This window comes from Rutidosis leptorrhynchoides, chromosome 1 (genome assembly GCF_046630445.1).
Source record: "Rutidosis leptorrhynchoides isolate AG116_Rl617_1_P2 chromosome 1, CSIRO_AGI_Rlap_v1, whole genome shotgun sequence".
NCBI classification, from domain to species: domain Eukaryota; kingdom Viridiplantae; phylum Streptophyta; class Magnoliopsida; order Asterales; family Asteraceae; genus Rutidosis; species Rutidosis leptorrhynchoides.
In genome coordinates, this window is record NC_092333.1 from 283955456 (window position 1) to 283976656 (window position 21201).

The following is a 21201-nucleotide window of genomic DNA, read 5'->3' on the forward strand; positions in this document are numbered from 1 at the left end:
CCGAAATCTCTCTAAGATCTCGGTTTTGGAAAGCAACCGAGATAAGATGTTCATCTCCCGAGATTTCTCAATTAACATGCCAAACTTGATCAAAATCACGATTTCTCAAATTTGCTCACTCATTCCTCGAATTGTTTTGTAATTTCGTAGTTTTTTTTCTTATTTCTCGGATTTTTTTTGTAAATCTCTTAAAAATTTATATAAAAATATACATATATTTATTTAAAAATATATATTTATAATTAATTATATCAAACAAACTAAAATGTCTAAACCAGATCTCGGGTCCCCGACCCGATCCAAGTTCTCCTTGGCACCTTACAAGTAATGCAGATTTTGTAGGTACTAGGTAGTGCCCTTTTCCATCGTCGTTAATTCCTGAATCAAATCCCCTCGTTACATTCACTCTCTCTGTTTCTTCTATCTTCAACTTCACTCACCCATTCAACACCACTTTCCTCAATTAAAACCCTGAATAAACACTTTCCTGCTTTTTATATTAACATGGGCACCACAATCCCATCTCACCAGCTCAGCAATGGATTATACGTTTCGGGTCCACCCGAACAACTCAAAGAACGCCAACTCGTATCATGTGCCGTACCTTACACCGGTGGCGATGTCAAAAAATCCGGCGAACTCGGTAAAATGTTCAACGTACCCATTTCGGACTGCCACCCGCCACCACCTCACCGTCCATCTTCTTCTTCCACCAGTGGATCCCTTAGAACCGGTTCTCGACCTATACCTAAACGAGCTTCCGGTTCGGGTCCTTTGGTTAACGGTTCACTACTAACCTCCAGTCCTCTTGGATCGAATGTTGGCCGGAGATCCGTTCAGTTCGAATTACATCCGCCCGCGAAAGGGAAGACTGTGTACGGTTCAGCTGTAACGACGTTAGGGTATAATGACGTAAGGTTAGGGTTTAAGGTATCGAAAACGTTAATGTGGATGCTGTTGGTGATTGTTGTGATTGGGTTAATGGTCGGAACGTTTTTAATGGTGGCGGTTAAGAAGCCGGTGATTCTTGTGGCGGTGGTGGCAGTTATTGTGCTTGCGGGTATGGTGATACTGTGGAATTCTGTTTGTAAAAGGACAACGTTGTTATCATATTTACGAAAATACCCTGATGCTGAACTTAGAGGTGCTGTCGATGGTCAGCTTGTCAAGGTTACTGGGGTAATTCAACTTTTTTAAAACTATACTTAATTTATCATCATTTTAGTTTTAGTGCACTGAATTTGAAAGGATTTGTTTATTTGGTCACTAGAAAGTGACCCTAACAAACCTTCAATTTGAGGTACTATTTAAAATCTAATTATTATTATACATTATGCACAATGCTAATTAAGTATAAACAATGCTAATTAAGTATAAACGTGATGTAAAAATATAAAAAAAGATAATACTAGGCCGGGACCTTTTAAGGAGTACTTGGTAACTCAGGGATTACTCGGATATGTTAATCAAGTTTGACTATGAATGATTTTTCAAGTAATCCCAAGTTGTTGCCAAGTATAACCGAGTTTTACCGATTTTTCGAGTAATCCCGAGTTTTGGTTGAGTAATCCGGAGTTTTGACTGAGTACTCGATAAGTAAATCCGAGTTCTACAACCCCGCGTTCAAAGATGGTATATATTTCCTTGTTTGATGGTGTTTAATCTTGTGGAGTGTAGAAAAGTATTGTATTCCCGAATAAAGGGTTATGTGGCTTCTTGGTATCTTGCATTGTTGTTTTCCCTTGTTTCTTGTTTTGGTCTCAATCTAGTTTATTTGGTACGCGATGAAGTATGAGTAGAGTTTTATAATCAAGTGTAGCAATAATCGTACAATACCTAAGGATCTATAAGCAAAAAAATATTAAGAAAAAAAGCTCAGTAAAAAATGACATTTATATTTCTTAAAATAAAGAATAAGTTCAGTGTCATATACTACATTATGCAATCATTGTCCATCATTGTCCTAATACTAGTACATGTGAAATCACAAGATTCTAAAGACAATTTTTTTAAATAATATATCATATAATCAACATGTAGAATAAAATAACATAATTTATTAAGTTCTACGAAATAATTAACAGCAATGTTTATCCGAATACTTGAAAGCACGACAATCCAAAACTGAAATCCAACAGCATAGTCGTGAAATACAAAATGTTAACAAACAAAATAAAAATCATCTTAACAATTCATTACTTCCAAATATCATCACATCTTATTTGTAGTAGCAAGGTCATTTACTTGTCACGTTCACACATTTGAAACTTATACGAACTTTTCAAAAACATACAGATGGGTCTTTGTGCACCTTTCGAAAAAATGCTTTTTATCTATTTTTTCAAGAGGTGTGTGCTGCGGGACAATAATAATTACACAGAACAAATTATAAAATCTTATATATTCATTAATGAAATAATGAACAGACATGGAGTACATGTGAGACATGGAAATAACTCACATTTTGGTTACATCTCCCCCAAATAAGATTTAATTCCACGGCCTTTTTAAATCTAAATGAAGTCCCTCTGTTATAATCAAGAAAAGAAAAGGACTTAATGGGTCACCTTGGCGAAGGCCACTCTTAAGATCAAATTCTCTTGTCGGACTTCCATTAACCAACACTGAAGTTCAAGATCAAGATAAGCACATTGATATCCAATTCCTCCAAACAGTTCCAAATGCCAATTTACATAACATGTGATCAAGATACTGCCAATTGACGAAATCATATGCTTTTTTGAAATCAACCTTTAGAATCGTCAATTTCTTTAAATTATGCTTGTACCAATAATGAGCTATATTACATTTATACATTTAAGTAATTAAAAATGTACAAAGTTACAAAATAATTTGTCTAAAATGCCCCTTACCTCCTTCAATCTTTGGGACGCGAGTGCAACCAATTCCTCAAGTGTACTATAGTAGTCAAGATCGACTGAACTATGTTGTTCAGGATCATAACCATTTTCTTAAGTGTTATCTGTCCATCCATATACTTTGCCATCAGCCCATTGCTCTTCAAACTCTGACACCACTAGGAATTTAAACAATCAGATAAAGTTTGTAATAAATATCCTAAATTTATCTGCAAAAAAATTAGTATATACATAGATATAGATATATCCAATTAAGGAAAAATGAACTCAATAACAGCTATCCTAAATGAACTCAATAAATATCCTAAATGAACTCGATTAATAACTGTTTAGCCAAAATAGAAAACAAACACAGCTATATAGCTCTGGTGTGATGGATAATAGGTGAAAAGTGAAAACATATGCATTCTGTACAAAGTTACCAAATTACTAATCATAATAGAAACCATAATTACTAAACTGCTTGTATGTTTCTACTCCATCTCTCAATAACAATCACAACTTTTGAATCCACTTTCTACGTGATCAAGTGCGGGCGCGCACATACACGAAATAAAATAAGACAGTAACTGTTAAACTAGCACTATAGTAAATATATACTAAACAAACACTTATATGCTACTCAAAAGCTCAGCCACTATATTACATATTTTGACTCACTGAATTTGGGTCATTCACCTATATATCTCAGCTTCAATCCCCCAGAAATGGATAGAAATCATGTTTTTCCAGGTAACTTGCTTTATCAAATTGTCCAGGTAAACTTTACAAATATGACACACATTTTGAAGGTCACAAACATACATAAAAGGTACACAAATGATTTTTTTACAACTATTCATGAGTTCAAAGATCACAAACTGCAAAAAGAAGCTTACCTCCAATGATGAGTTACTTTTCTAATTGGTAACATCCTTTTTATATCCACTGTTCAAAGTAGGAATATAATTGTAATTGTATTTGCTTGAATATTCAGTTTTGCATATCTAAGTTCTTGTTACATTTGGATGGAAGACTTCTTATACAAAAGAAGCTAAACGGCTATATGCCTAAATCACGGAAGAAGTATTCTACTTTTTGGAAAGTAAAAAAAAGCTGCTTTTGGATGTTAATGGGACATGATGAGTTGTAAACTCTGATCCCTAAAAGTAATTTTAATTTCTAACACTCCCCCGCAAGTTGAATAGTGGGGTTTCCGATGTTCAACTTGGAGAGTATTTCTCTAAAAAGTCTTCCGTTGACTGACTTGGTTAAGATATCTGCTAGTTGGTCTTCTGATCGGACGTGAGGTAAAGATATGATCTCGGCTTCTAATTTTTCCTTAATGAAGTGTCTGTCAATTTCTATATGTTTGGTTCGATCGTGTTGAACTGGATTTTCTGAAATCGCAATTGCTGCTTCGTTGTCACACATGATTTTGATCGAAGTATTAGGAGGAAAACCAATTTCTGTCAAAAGTTTCTTGATCCATAAGGCCTCGGTTACACCTCGTGAAATCCCCCGAAATTCAGCTTCAGCACTAGATAGGGCGACAACCTTTTGTTTCTTGCTTCTCCAAGTAACCAAATTTCCTCCAACAAAGGCAAAGTATCCGGATGTTGATTTTCTATCTCCCTTTTCTCCTCCGTAACCCGAATCGGTGAATATTTGTGTTTCTAGATGATTATTTTTCTTGAACAGGACTCCATCTTCTGCAGTGCCTTTTAGATACTTGATAATCCTCCATACTGCATCCATGTGGTGTTGTTGGGGTTGATGCATGAATTGACTAACAACTCCAACAGCATGTGATATATCTGGACGAGTGTGAGCTAGATAGATAAGTTTTCCCACGATCCTTTGATATTGACTTCGATCCGCTGCTTTGGCATCATCTTCTATATATAACCTTAGGTTTGGAATCATAAGAGTATCTGCGGGTTTGCAGTTGACCATTCCTGTTTCAGCAAGAAGGTCAAGTATATATTTCTTTTGACATATAAAAATCCCTCTTTTTGAACGTAAAACTTCGATTCCTAGAAAGTATTTAAGACCTCCTAGATCTTTCATTTCAAATTCTTTAAAAAGGTTAATTTTTAAGTTTGTAATTTCCTCTTGATCATTTCCTGTGATAATCATGTCGTCAACATAAATAATGAGACATGTGATAAGGTTCCCTCTTTTTTTTAAAAATAAAGTATGGTCGGAATTACTTTGTTTAAAACCATAATTTTTCATAGCAATAGTAAAACGCCCAAACCAAGCCCGAGGGGATTGTTTTAAACCATAAAGAGATTTTTTAAGATGACAAACTTCCCTTTCTTTGAATTCTGATGTGAAACCGGGAGGACCTTCCATATAGACTTCTTCTTTGAGTTCTCCATGTAGGAAGGCATTTTTAACATCAAATTGGTGGAGTGGCCAGTCTTTGTTTGCGGCAACGGAGAAAAGGATTCTAATAGTGTCAATTTTTGCAACTGGTGAGAAAGTTTCTGAGTAATCAACGCCATAGGTTTGAGTGTACCCTTTGGCAACAAGCCGCGCTTTATATCTTTCGATGGATCCATCGGCTTTGTGTTTGATTGTGAATACCCATCGACATCCTACCGGTTTCTTTGATTCTGGAAGGACACATTTTACCCAAGTATTATTTACCTTGAGAGCCTCCATTTCATCTTCCATTGCTTTCCTCCAGTATGTTGATTTTAGAGCTTGTTCAACCGTTGCTGGGATTTCTTCAGAGTATAATGCGGAAGTGAACTTTGTTGCTTCTTTTGATAAATTTCCTCTAGCAATATTTGCCATTGGATATCTTGATTTTGAGACTGTTCTCTCAGGAGAGTATCTTCTGGGAGGAATCCCTCGGTTGATTCTTGGAGGAATAACATATTGTTCCCGTTCTTGCTGTTGTGTTTCATTTTGTTGTGGTGTTTCGTTTTCAGGATATACTTGATCGCTATTTTCCTGTAAAATCTCTTCTAAATCCTCATGATTAGTTATATCAGGAGATTCGGTATTTACCTCTGTATGGTTGGGAAGATTATTAACCGTAGTACTGACTGGAGGAGGACTTTGTGGAGTGGTATGATGAGTCACTTCTTCAGATGATGGAATATCTAGCCAACTCACTACGTCACCAGAGTCTGTCTCCCCCTGACTTGTGTGTTGGGTATAGAAGTATTCAGTCTCCAAAAAATCACAGTTCATTGTAGTGTACATGTGTTTCCTTTTTGGACTATAGCATCTATACCCCTTTTGATTTACCCCGTATCCCACAAATACACATTTTTCAGCACACGCATCTAATTTGGTTCGTTCTATTTTAGGAATGTGAACAAAAACCGTGCACCCAAATATTCGAGGTCTTAGGGTGAGATTAGATGGGGGTTTATAAAATTTAGTTAAGGTTTCAAGAGGGTTCTTAAGTTCTAAAGCTCTAGTTGGTAGTCTATTTACAAGATAGGTTGCGGTGGCAAGAGCTTCAGGCCAAAAAGACCTTGGAACATTAGATTCAATCATTAAAGCACGGGTTATTTCTAATAAAATACGATTTTTCCTTTCAGCTACCCCGTTTTGTTGAGGTGTGTGTGGACACGTAGTTTGATGAATAATACCCCTTTCTTCACAAAAAAGTTTCATTTGACTGTTGACAAATTCACCACCATTATCGGATCTTAAAACCTGTATTTTACTTTGGAATTGTGTTTGAACCATGTTGGAAAAAGTAGTAAATTTATCAAACACCTCGGATTTGTTAGTTAAAAAATATGTCCAAGTCATACGAGTACAGTCATCAATAAATAAAAGAAAATATCGAAAACTGTGCCCTCCATTAACCCTTGCGGGTCCCCATACATCGGAGTGAACTAAAGCAAAGGGACGTTCAGTCTTTGTATTACTAGTTTTAAACGAGTTTTGATGGCTTTTGGCCAAAATACAAGTTTCACACTCAATACTATTATTTGAAGAAAATAAATTAGGAAATAAAATGTGCAAATATCCAGCAGACGGATGACCAAGACGTCTATGCCACAACCATGCTTGTCTATCGGGAGTCCCGTGAGCTAGCATGATCCTACCATCTTTAGTGACCTCATCCACATAATACAGACCATCCCGTTCAGTACCACGCCCAATTATCTCCCCCGTTCTGATGTCCTGTAAGATACAGAATGTAGGGTGTAATAAGACGGTACAATTAAGTTCTTTTGTCACGTGACTAACAGACAGTAATTTATGGGAGAGATCGGGAACATAAAGGCAGTTTTTTAAATTTAAATTTGGTGAGATTTCAACTGTTCCCCCGCCCTTGACTTGTATAATACCGCCATTAGCGGTTTTAATTTTGGTTTTGTTTGGTTTCGTATTTATAATAATATCATTTTTATTAAAAGTCATAGTATCGGTGGCACCACAATCGATAATCCACTCATTACTTTTTGTTTTATTTGAAACAATGTTAATTGACGAAACGTTATTTTTAATTTTAAAATCTTTAGTTTTATTGAAAAAAGGTTTTATTTGTTTATTACCAACTATATTATTACAGGGACTATTTGTGTCAATAAATAAATTTGGGGAATTAAATTCGGTGGTGGGTGTTGAGTTCGTGACCGACACTCCTAACCCATCATACTCATCGACATATTTATCCCCACCCACTTTATTCAATTTGTTGGGTATGATTTTTAGGGATTTAATCCCTAATCCCAATCCCCTGTTACCTTCACCGGATGATGATGATGATGATGATGGTGGCTCGGCTGTGAATAAACCGAAACCACCTTGAGTGGTGGTGCCGGTTTCGTTATCCTCCTGTTTTCCCTTGGTTGTAGCCGTCGTTACCATCGAGGCTTTTCCCTTTCTGTGTCTATCAGCCCACCAATCGAGATATCCAATAACCTTGAAGCATTGTTCTCTGGTATGTCGTTTCATACCACACTTTGTACATTCAAGGTTGTCTTTATCTCGGGATGATGACGTGTAGTCTGACCGACGCTGATTTCTTGATAGCAAACCATGGCTGTCGAAATCCTTGGATTTTGATGCCGGTGCTACCAAGCCAGTGGCGATGCCGGATTGGGTAAGGACATCTGTTTTATTGTTAAATATATATTGGTGTGCATTTTCTTTTCGAATGGCAGCATAAGCCCCTTCGACAGTGGGTAAGGGATCGATTCTTAGTAGCTCACGTTTGATATTGTCATGTTTATAATCTAAAGCATTTAAGAATTGGAAAAGCTTTTGTTCTGACCTGATGTTATTATATTTGACAATATCATTCGGATGTTCCATGGGATTTGGATCCCTTATTTCGATTTCACCCCAGATTCCTTGTAATTTCAACCACAGTTCTTCAGTTGATTTACCTTCTTGCCTGATATTGTTGGCTTTAACATGTAAATCAAAGGTTTGGAGTTTGTCTTTACCAGAACTGTAGGTTGTGATGAGGGCATTCCATAAGGTTTTTGCTGTTGGAAACTGGGTCAGATTGCTTGCAATTTGTGGCTCTATGTTTTGAATAATCCATGAAAATACCACCAAGTCTTCCTGGTTCCACTTCTGGTTGTTGGTTTCTGGTGGATCTTCGGTTAAATGATTGAGGAGGGCCTCGGATTTACCTCCGATGGCAACCTTGATCATACGAGACCATAATGAATAATTTGAGTTGTTAAGGGTAACACTGATTTTTAAAGAATCAGGATGCCTTTGTGATTGATTTTCATTGTTGGTTTGGAGAATTCTAGCCAATTGGCTAGTTAATTCTGTAATGAGTTGAGTTTGGCTGTCATGTTCTGCCATGATAACCACTCAAACGAAAAAAATAGGCAAATGATTTAAATTGCTGTGATTGAATGATTTAGATCATCAACACAAGCTCTGATGCCATGTTCAAAGTAGGAATATAATTGTAATTGTATTTGCTTGAATATTCAGTTTTGCATATCTAAGTTCTTGTTACATTTGGATGGAAGACTTCTTATACAAAAGAAGCTAAACGGCTATATGCCTAAATCACGGAAGAAGTATTCTACTTTTTGGAAAGTAAAAAAAAGCTGCTTTTGGATGTTAATGGGACATGATGAGTTGTAAACTCTGATCCCTAAAAGTAATTTTAATTTCTAACATCCACCTCTTCTGCACATGCATCATCATAAATTGTTTAACATGGTCTTTTCTAAGAAAAAAATTCATTTGGTAATTGAAAGCAATCGAAATGGCCTGTGAAGTCTTATATTTGTAAGCACATGCATCATTATCATCATAAATCAAAATCGAAAGCAAATATTACATGGGATGGTGATGTGTAAGCCTTTAAATCAAAACCAAAATCGAAATTCGCAAAATGGTGATGTGTAAACTCTAATTTAAAATCAAAATTGAATCTCTCCCAATCACAAATCTAAATCAATATTACTGAAAGCACATCTTAAAATTCAAAATCAAAATCGATATTCTTAGAATGGTGATTGTGTAAACCCTAAAATAATGAAAACAAAAAATGATAAAAATTGAAAAGGAAGAATACATGGGTAGAGATTGAGTGTTAATCAGAATTTTGGTTTTGAAATCAAATTATTGCAATTGATAACAAGAGAGTAAATTGGATCAGTATTTTGGCGGCCAGACACTATACCCATGATTAATTGTAGTCATGGAAAATTTCTTCAAAAAAAAATATCTAGCCCAAACCTGTTAGTGAGGCGTCTGACCAGATGACTGCTTATTGAGGCTGAGTTCAGAAATCGCCTACGGATGCAGATTTGTGATGTTTTTTCGATGGAGGAAGAAGGTGGGAGGTGGCTGGTTTTTTTAGGGCATCAGGCCAGTAAAAAAGGCAGATATGGTTAAAAGGAATAGGCGATTAGGGATTAGGCAGTTTTGAATGGATAAAGATAGTGGTGGTTGATGAAGGATAAAGATGGTGGTGGTGGTGGTGGTTTTTTGAAAGGATTTGAAAGGGTGAAGTGTGTGGAAGAAGAAAACATTTTGAAAAGGAGGATTGTATTTCCACCGGTACTTTTACTATATCCAGTAATATATAATGCTTACACAAATATCATATTGCAACTTATCAAGGAGTATTACTGGAAAAACTTCATCATGGTGGAAAAGAATAAATTTGAATAGTGGAACTTTTGAAAAATGCCAGATTTTCTTGAAAATTGTCAAGTGTGCACGCTGTTTTTTTTTCTTTTCTTTTTTGACTAATTATTAATTTTTTTTATTGAGTCACAATTTTTTTATTTGTTAAAATCATTACTCCATAATATATTAAGTTTCATTAATTATGTTTGGCACACAAGCTTATTGGAGCTTATGAAAGATTATTGAAGCTTGAGCTTATGATTTTAATAAGCTCCAAGTAATAAGTTTTGTTTGGTAGACATAAAAAGTAAAGCTTATGAAAATCAAAAGTTCTTAAAAATAAGCTACTTCTAGTAGCTTATGAAAAAAGTAGAGCTTAGAGCACTGGGAGTGGTGACCCATGTCACTTGGCATGTCAGACCTGACTTTTTGAGTCATAAAAAGTGGGGAGTGGTGACCTAGGTCACTGATTATGTCATTTTTTATTTTTATTATTATTTTAATGATTTTAAATATGACATAAATTAATATACTTATAAAAAAAATTTTGAAAGGCAAACCTACAATCTACACACGAAACCACACATATCACTCCCTCAAGTGAGACTTGAACCCACAACCTCTTGGTTGAAGGGTTCCTCTCATACCGCTAAGCCAAGGGCCCTTTGGTATATACTTATAAAAATTAACATAAATAGAAATAACTTCATTAAAAATAAAAATCGCACATTACATTAAGAAATTAAAAATTATAATTCTTAAAAAAAAACACATTACACATCCTAAAACAACACAATTAGTACACTATTTCGCAATTATGCTGTCATGAATGACTCCAAGTAGTATCTCTAATATGAACAAATGCACAGCGGAAGATTTCTTTCATACCTGAGAATAAACATGCTTTAAAGTGTCAACCAAAAAAAGACGTTGCATTCGAGTCGTCGAGTTCATCGAGATTATTACTAAGTCAATTATAGTTGGATATATTATGAAATTGTATGCATGCCATCAACTTTCGATATAAAGAAAGTTTGTCTTTTAAAAACGAATGCAATGTTTGTAAAATGTATCATATAGAGGTCAAGTACCTCGCGATGTAACCAAATGTAATGTATTCGTCAAGATGGATTAGGACGGGTCGTTATATATGCCATAGATGTGAAACAAAAGTATGTCAAAGATACTCATGCTCGTCTTTGTCATGCAGCTCTTTTGTCTTCTCACGATATAAATCACACATTTCGTACCAAGTTGATCCTTGTAGGTTGTTGACCGGCAAGTAGTAAAATTTATTTTCATCGATGTTAAATCCATTGTCTTCAATTATCATGTTGTGCAATATGCAACAAAAATACATGATTCTTTTGATTGCGTTGACGCTATATGCCCTAGCAGTTGTCTTAAAATACTCCAATGACCTTGCAAAATTCCAAATATCCTCTCAACGTCTTTACGAGCTGCTGATTGTTTCTTTGTAAAGTATGTCCTATGTGGATTTGATTGTGTGAATATGAGTTGAGAATATTAGTTGTATATATAGAAGATTTAAAAAACCAAAAAAAAAAAAGAAAAAAAAAACTAACAGTTCAATTTATATCCGTTGGAATATTTATATTAATATATTATTAATAACGTGTGCCTCAATTTATGTCGTCATGGCAACTGACTTGATCGGAACGAGCATACGCGACGAAGCTGCGGAGTGGGGGACGATGTCTCTGGGCATGTGACGGGGATGCGACGAAGGTCTACTCCCTTGCTCTTATGAACTGAAAAATAAGCTCCGGCACTTATAAAATATAATAAGCTCCAGCTACCAGCTTTAAAAATAAGCTCTAGCTTTAGCTCTAACCCATAAGTTCGAGCTCCAGCTAGTTTCATCCAGACATACTCCTGAATGATGTCATCCAATGTGCCTTAAAATGTGACACTTGTCCCTATTTTAAAGTATGGTAAATATTAGAATGTGATGTCATTCAATAGGCAATTTTAAGATTGTAATAGATTTAATCATGGGCTCTAGTTATTGAGTCAACAACAAGTGTCGATTTATTGGCGACTTAACTGACTCTTAGAGTCTAAATTAAATTTCAGGCAGGATTTAAAACCCATGAAAATTTGATTTTATCATTTTCATGGCGTCTTAATTTTATTTTTTATTTTATTTTATTTTTTAAAAAACTTTTTCCTACTTATTGGTCGGAGATCCACTCGGAAGCAATCTCTCTATCCATCAAATAGAGAGAGGGATGATTTTCTCTACTTTTGAGAGTGTTTTCACTCTAGGTGGAGAAATGACTTGACTTTATTCTCGGATAGGGGAAGGATTGTCTACATCTCACCTCCCCCATACACACTTATGTGGTATTGGGTTTTGTTGTTGTTGTTGTTGTTAATAGATTTAATCACATCAACAATCACAAGGTTATTTTTAACTAGCTAGAGCTTTAGTAGTCGTCAGTCGACGCTGCGTTGGTCACTGGCGGCGCTAGGATCCGACCGTCGATCGACTCTCCTCCGGTGTCGAGGTCACAAAGTCCGATATTAGACGTTGCTTCAACTTTTTTATATTTTTGCATTTTTTTCTATTATATTTTCTTATGTGTCGAAATATAAATATTATAATAAGGACACTCAAAAACTTCTTCACTTTTCTCTCAAAGTCTCATTTTCAAAGTCTCTTTAAACAAGTAATTCAGCGCCGAATTAGCCCATCACGACTCCTCGTGCTTTACGAGTTTTTAATTTAGCAACTTTATAAGTATATGTTAGGCCACATGATTGCTTTATAGTCTTAAGCCCATGTTATGTTAGGCCTTTGGCCCGTAATCTAGATGTATCTATTGTATCACTATATATATTCTCCTCATGTATCTGTTTTGGCATGAATGCAAATGTATCAACATGAATGATAACATGGTATTAGAGCCATCAAACAAAACCCCTACAACTCCCTCCCACTTAAATACGTGACCCCCTCCCTCCCAACCTTTTTTTCTTTTCTTCTTTGATATTCTGCTTGTGCAAACCAATAACCTGGACAACCGATCACCTCCCCTCTCCACTAGAAAATCATCATCTCTTCACACAACACACATCAATGGCACCCAACAAATACCAGACGCCCCACTACTAGACGCTCCACGTCTGGCTATTGCGTGTTCTTAGGTAACAACCTTCTATCATGGTCATCCAAGCGACAACTCACTCCCTCTCGCTCAAGTGCCGAAGCAGAGTATCGCGGTGTCGCCAACGCCGTTGCAGAAACTTGTTGGATTCGTAATCTTCTTCGGGAGCTCCATTATCCCCTCGCCTCTGCCATGCTCGTCTACTGTGACAATGTCAGCCCCGTCTATCTTTCTTCCAATCCTGTTCAACATCAGCGAACAAAACAAATTGAGATTGATATCCACTTTGTCAGAGACTTAGTTGCTCAAGGACAAGTCCGCGTGCTTCACGTACCTTCCAGATACCAATTTGCAGACATCTTCACCAAAGGTCTTCCGTTTGCTCTATTCGACGACTTTCGGTCCAGTTTGAGCGTTCGACGTGCTCCCGCTCCAACTCCGGGGGGCTGTTAGGCCACATGATTGCTTTATAGTCTTAAGCCCATGTTATGTTAGGCCTTTGGCCCATAATCTAGATGTATCTATTGTATCACTATATATATATTCTCCTCATGTATCTGTTTTGGCATGAATGCAAATGTATCAACATGAATGATAACAGTATACTGGTTGTTTTAAAACGAGGTATCAAGCAGAATGATCTGAAATGTTAATAAGTTTACTTGTTTGCAGGTTGTCACATGCGGAAGTATTCCTCTTGAATCATCATTTCAGAAAGTATCCAGGTGTATTTATGTATCTACCGAATTGTATGAGTTCAAAGGGTGGGGTGGAAAATCAGCAAACCCTAAACATCGATGCTTTTCTTGGGGGTGTAGAAATTCTGAGGTTAGTTCATCTTGTTACATAAGCAGCATACATCTACAATTTTGTTCCATAATGTGTAGTACCTTCTCCATTTCCATCTATAATTTAATTGTATGTATTTAATGTTTATATCGCCTGTTAAGTCCAGATAAAAATTAATAATGTTGCAAATTTCACAATTTTAAAACGATATATAACTACATTTACATCCTTCTCAAAATGTAAATTTAGGAATTGCATTGTTTAGATGAAGTCCAATTTCACCACTTGAGACTAGACCATTAATATTATCTACATTGGTTCGAGCTTAGTATGTTAGCTAAATTTCTTGTTAATTTAACAATGAGGAATATGCGCTAATGTTTTTAAAGTGACAAATTTAATTTTAATTTATTCCTATTAATAATTTAAGTATTTCTATTTTATTTTACATCTTAGTACATTGTACTTCATCCACACTGTTAGGTTACACGCGTAATGTTTCCTATGATTTTCAGAAATATGTGGCTGATTTCTACATATCGGACTTCCAATCTGGATTAAGAGCCATGGTGAAAGCAGGTTATGGAGCCAAAATAACTCCTTTTGTTAAGGAAACAACAGTCGTTGATATAACCAAAGAAAACAAAGACTCATATCCAAGCTTTATTAGTTGGCTTGCAGATCGCAAATTGTCATTTAACGACTCTGGCATGCGCCTTAAAGAAGGGTATGTTTCTTACACTCGGTGGTTTTTTTATTTCATATAATCTTATAAAAGAAGATTTTGTTACAATTTACAAGTGCTAGTTAGTACAACGATTCAATTAAACTTGTTTTACATTCAATATGATTGATTAATTGATTTTCATGACAGATACATTAAAGAAGGGAGTACAGTTAGTGTGATGGGGGTCATAAGCCGGCATGACAATGTGCTAATGATTGTTCCACCAACAGACCCGATTTCCACAGACTGTCGGTGGGGCTGTGGTCTTTTCCCAACTTACATTGAAGGTCTTGTGTTGACTTATGATGAAAGTCAGAATGCTAATGTCATACCCGTCTAAATTTATTCTCTCATTTCATGTCAACAACTTCTTACTGCTTTGTGAACTCACAATCCAAATATATATGGTTAACAAAAACTATTGTAGAAAAAAAAATGTTGAAGCGTTGAAGAGTATATAGTTGTGTAAAAAGTGGAAGTAGTAGCTAATGAGAGCGCACCAAGATGAAGAACATAAGTGTGATTAATCATTGGAGCGGATATTATGTAGTTTTAGCTAAAAATTGTGTATAGGTGTTGGAAATGTAATTAGTTTTACTCTCTTTTTAATGTTCATCTTATCTTATCATAAAGTAATCATCACTCAGCCCAAACTAATTGGGGAGATGTAAAAGGCCTTCAGGTGCACACTGTTGTCATATAAGATAATGTTTGTTGCATGCAATGGTTATTATTGTTCATTGCATTGAATATAAGCGTGTCAATTGGAGGTGACTAAAGTCCTATTACTACTTGTTAGCTGGGTGGCAAGCAATTTTACGAAAGATAGTCAAAAGTTAACACTTGTATTGGTTAAAAAAAAACTGTTAACTCCTGACCAAATGACATACTCTGTAGTAAAGTAAGTGGTCTCGGTCTCTCTCTACCTTGTTTACTCTCCCTGTTGCTTATCATTAGGACTTCCGCCCCTTGTTATTAGGCGGTGGCATACTGGCATTGGACATTTTTGTTTAGATCAAGTATATATATAAAGTCTACACACTCTACACAGATACTTTTAACTAACTAGCAACTCCTAAATTAACAAATATTCATATAAGTTTCAATGTCCACCTTGATCTAAACAAAAATGTCCAATCCCACCACCTAATATTGTAAGTTTAAATGTCTGCCCATGAACAGAAATCTGAGATGTTCCGCAGTTAAACGAACGGCTGAGGTTCCACTTTGATTTTCACCGAAAGCAGGAACCACTATTATTCCCCTCTTTTCTTCCTTTCAACAATTTATTTCAATTCATAGAACATTTGCAAAAATAATAGAATTACAGTTTAACAAATGAAGTAGAAACCTACCTGGAGAGAAAGGATAATTCTGGTGTCCTTGATTGATAGTGAGTCTTAAGACTGCCTGTAATTGAACGACTGAGTCTGCCAAAAGGGGAAGAGAGTCAACGGCTGGAACGTATTGCACGAGAGCACATATGCAACTAATATTAAAGTCAGTTAAAACTGATGACGTTAAAGTTGTGGTGGAAGATTTGGCGATCAAAATTGGCTAGATAGATAGATACACTTACATTGTAGCCAGCCATTGGGAATATCTATACTACTGGGAATATATATATGAGTTTTTTGAACTCCTGTCATGTTCCACAAGTAACATTGATTGGTTTATTGATTTGATAAATCTGTCAACTGATTTTGGAAATTTTCAACTCAAGCGCTTATCTCATCTCTTGTATGAATAACACTCGAGTTTTTTAGAGAATGAACCCCGTCAATATTACTAATAACATTAGCTCCTATTTATAGTTTACACATGAAACCCTAATAATCTAATAAACCTTAACGGAACAAGCCCACAATCGGGTTGGGCCACTAACCTATCATCTAACACTCCCCCGAAGTGCGAGCGGCGAAATCGCGAAAGCTCGAACTGAAAGAAAATGCTAATATTGAAAAAACGTTAACAAATAAAAGTAACTTCTTTTTTTTCTTCTCTTGTTTGATGCGCCGAATAGACAGATATTCGTGAATGTGGTTGCATATTGCTTGACTGCGTATTCCTTTTCCGTAGCGTTTTTTTTTCTTTTACGTCGTGACTTGGTTTGCCTAAGGATTGAGCAGGACTTAGGCATAGAACTTTGTCGACGATAACAGTCATCTTCAACGTTGCAAAAGAGAGTTTTTTTTTTTTGTATTCCTCTTTTTTTTTTTTTTTTTGGTTTAGAACCTAGTCAAGCTAGGCGGCTCAGTCACACGCCGATTATTGTTGCAAAGATTTGTTGTAGATGTTCGCTGGAATTATTCATAATAAAAAAATAGAAATAATAAATAATAAATAAGGATAATAGAAAAGATAATATCCGTATGATTCATAGAATATTATAAAAGCATAAGAATAAGATGTTTGATTGAGAAAAATAAGAAAGAAAAGTCGGTGATCATTGTTATGGTGATTTGTTTGTTAGAAAAAAAAAAAAGGAAAAAAAAAATCTAAAGACTTATATGCTGTGTGATTGCAAGTGGGGTAGAAGAACGCATACACGTGTTTAACTAGGAAACAATTGAGGGAGATAGCTGGTAAAGTATTCGCCGGAAATTCTTTTATTTTTTAATTTTTTTTTTTTTTTGGTGGACGATAGCATATAAGGTTAAAGAATTAATTGTACGTGTGATCAGAAAGTGGATAGTAACTGGATAGTGGGGTTTTACAACAAAGAAGGTTTTGGTCGTGTAACGACTAAACCCGTTAACCAACTAAAAACATAAAAAAAAAAAAATTGAAACAATTCTGCCCAGACTGGGTGCGCGGCGCGTAGCCCGTCTGTGCGCGGCGCGCAGACTGCCGGTCAGCCCGCTGTCCAAAATTTGTCATTTTCGTTTAAAGATCTCCTACTTCCCGGCACTTTTAGACAAAACGATTTTTACAACATGTTATAATAAGTGAAACTAACACGTTCCAATAATAAAACGGGTTTTACATCGCGAGGCCCACATATGCCCAAATTACCCTTAAGTATGGATGTACGAGTTTCGACCACAAAAGTTTAATTTCCAAACGACACTTAGAGCATGGTGTTTGGGGTTAAACTACCCATATCTTGGCCGAACTTCTAAAAAGCTAAACCCTCGAGAGCCACTACTAGTCCAAACGGATACCTTTGCCCTTGTCCACGCCGGAGCCTAAAAAGGTAAACAACGAGAGGGTAAGCTAACGTTTAGTGAGTAGAATAAATATATACATGCATATACTACTTAACTACTCGTATCCACAACATCATACAATGCATATAATCGCATATCATCTCGTAACAAAAGCTAGTATCATCAAAACGTACAACTAGCAATATCAATAGCATAATAATCATAATAATAATCAAATGCTAAACATCAACAAGTATAAACCATGGTTAACCAATATCGCAAGGGAATGACCTCGCGAACAAGTCATCGGTGTTCATAACAACCGTTAGCTCCCAAAAATGACTATGGTATGCTAACCCCCGAGGTGTTCCAAAACGGCTATGGCATCACCCCCAAGTGTTCTAAAACGACTATGGCATCACTTGATCACGTGTGAGTAAGAACCGGTTATTCGATTAGCTCCCAAAATGGCTATGGTATGCTAACCCCGAGGTATCCCAAAACGGCTATGGTGTTCCCCCAAAGTGTTCCAAAACGGCTATGGCATCACTTAATAAAGGCCATTACTCACAACCATGTGCACAAACGGCTATGTATGAGACGACCCGTCCTAATCCATAAGGACGGATACAATAACATATGATTACATCACTAGGTATCTGACCTCTATATGATACATTTTACAAACATTGCATTCGTTTTTAAAAGTCAAACTTCCATTACATCGAAAGTTGACAGATATGCATATCCTTTCATAATATATCCAAACTATGAATGACTTAATATTAATCTTGATGAACTCAATGACTCGAATGCAACCTCTTTTGAAATATGTCATGAATGACTCCAAGTAATATCTCTAAAATGAGCAAATGCACAACGGAAGATTTCTTTCAAACCTGAGAATAAACATGCTTTCAAGTGTCAATCAAAAGGTTGGTGAGTTCATTAGTTTATCATAAACATTCATTTTCATCATTTTAATAGACCACAAGATTTTCATTTCTCATAAATACACATCTCATATCAGGCATTTCGCAAACTGCATAGAGATAAAAATCATTCATATGTATTGAACACCTGGTAACCGACCTTAACAAGATGCATATAGAATATCCCTCAGTGTACAGTGCGCAGCTAATATACTAAATAATACCTCGAAGTACTAAAGCATCCATACCCTGGATGGGGCTCGTTGGGCTCGATAGATCTACCTTTAGGATTCGCGTCAATAGGGGCCATTTCCCTAATTCTTAGGTTGCCAGACTTGAAGGGGCGATATTCGGTTTAATAATCGAACCATATAATGTAGTTTTCGATTACTTGTGTCTATTTCGTAAAACATTTATAAAAGCAGCGCATGTATTCTCAGTCCCAAAAATATATATTGCAAAAGCATTTAAAAATGGAGCAAATGAAACTCACGATACGATATTTTGTAGTAAAAATATACATACGACGGAACTGAACAATGCAGGGTTGGCCTCGGATTCACGAACCTATAACATTTATGTATATATTAACACATATAATTGTAATCGAATAAATTTATATATATATATATATATATATATATATATATATATATATATATATATATATATATATATATATATATATATATATATATATATATATATATATATAAATTTATTAGTTATATCATTTTTATATTAATAACCTATATGTTTCATATATTCATTTTATACCTTTAAAATAAATAAAAATATAAATTTTGTTATGTTATATGTCTTGAATATATATATATATATATATATATATATATATATATATATATATATATATATATATATATATATATATATATATATATATATATATATATATATATATACATATATACATACATACATACATACATACATACATACATACATACATACATACATATTTTGTTTGTTTAAACTATAATAATACTAAAATAATATCAGTAATGATAAAAATAATAATAATGATAATAGAGTTAAAAATGATACTTTTAATATTAATGATAAAAATGATAACTTTAGTAAAAATGATACTTTTAAATAAAAATGTTTATTTTAATAATAATGAATACTAATAATAATAACTATATAAATAATGATTTTACTAATAATAATAATGATACTAATATTTATATTAATAACTATAATGATAATAATACTACTATTAATAATACTTATATTGATAATGATATTAGCAGTAATATTGATAATAGTAATGATGATAGTTTTAATGATAATAATACTTATAATAATAAATATGATAATAATGATTATGTTACTTATAGATATGATACTAACACTAAAAAAAAATCATAACAACAATAATCATAATCATAATAATCATAATAACAATAATAATAATAAGACTACCTTTAAAAGCTTTTCCAAACAAAAATGCCCCAGACCGGGCACGAACCCGCGACCTCACGCAAACCAGTCAACACTCTACACCACTCCACCATTTCTATTTTTCTGTGTATACTCCCAGTTAAAATCTTTTAAACCATTTATTTTCGTTTCGACCCAATAACACAAAATGGAACACGGCCCAACAAGCTAGGGAACTCGGCCCAATACCGAAACTTTTACACTGCCCAACAATTAAAATAGGCCCAAGAGTAATTATTCTAGTCCAATGCTTGTGGGATCTATAGTACAGCTCGACAATAGCAGAAAGATATCCCCAATTGTAACAGTGAATGGACCATCCCACTTGTGGTGTTCGCTTTTAATTATAATACAAGTGTAGTGGATGAAACATCACTGTATGGACTAGATGTTTATTATATTCCATGTTTCCTTGTCACCGCTATAATTATATAAATGTAGGTTACGTTAATTCATCAATTGGTTTACGGTGGTGTTGTGAGCGTCAAAATAGGAAAGATATTAGCGAGCAGTAGCAGCATATCATGGGTTCAAAATTTTGTTTTTGACTTGTTTTAATCAATCAAAACAGAAACAACCATAGTAGTAGAAGAATGAAAAAAAAAAATACTTGAGTATAGTAGCAGCCGGCAGGTGGCTGGTGATGGTGATGGTATTGTTCTCGACAGGAAACCGGAGCACTTGCAGTGGTTGTCAGTTTGGTGGTGGTATGATGCAAAAATATGTAATTATCGAATAGTGGTGATGAGTTCTTGATCGAAACAAAAATAATTTTCAGTGGTGATGGAGGTTGATGATGATGGGTTCGAGGTGGTGGTGGCGGTTGTGCAGGAAGGTGAAGTGCGAGCAAAATAGAAATAGACTGTAGCGGTAACGTAGCAATAACAGTAATTAACGATGGTTATAATTCTAGGATTAAGCTGAAACAGAAAATGAAGGTTTCGATGGTGTGGTGTATGGTGGCTATTGTGATACGGTAGTTCCAAAACAGAAAACCATAGCAACATTTATGGTGATTTTTTGAATGGGATAGGGAGAGAGATATACCGAAAAATGATGGTT

The 21201-nt window shown here is 35.1% G+C and overlaps 2 protein-coding genes across 2 annotated transcripts; one reads left to right on the forward strand and one right to left on the reverse strand.

The window, feature by feature from the left end:
* Positions 1-504: 504 nt before the first annotated feature.
* Positions 505-14934, forward strand: LOC139869784 (uncharacterized membrane protein At1g16860-like). The gene is made up of 4 exons (XM_071857788.1): positions 505-1179; positions 13751-13906; positions 14383-14594; positions 14742-14934. The coding sequence occupies exons 1-4, from the start codon at positions 505-507 to the stop codon at positions 14932-14934; spliced, it is 1236 nt and encodes a 411-aa protein (XP_071713889.1).
* On the reverse strand, positions 5997-8724 carry LOC139869768 (uncharacterized). Its single transcript, XM_071857787.1, has 2 exons — positions 8113-8724; positions 5997-7016 (listed from the first exon to the last, which is right to left on the reverse strand). The coding sequence occupies exons 1-2, from the start codon at positions 8658-8660 to the stop codon at positions 6995-6997; spliced, it is 570 nt and encodes a 189-aa protein (XP_071713888.1). The 5' UTR covers positions 8661-8724; the 3' UTR covers positions 5997-6994.
* Positions 14935-21201: the final 6267 nt, after the last annotated feature.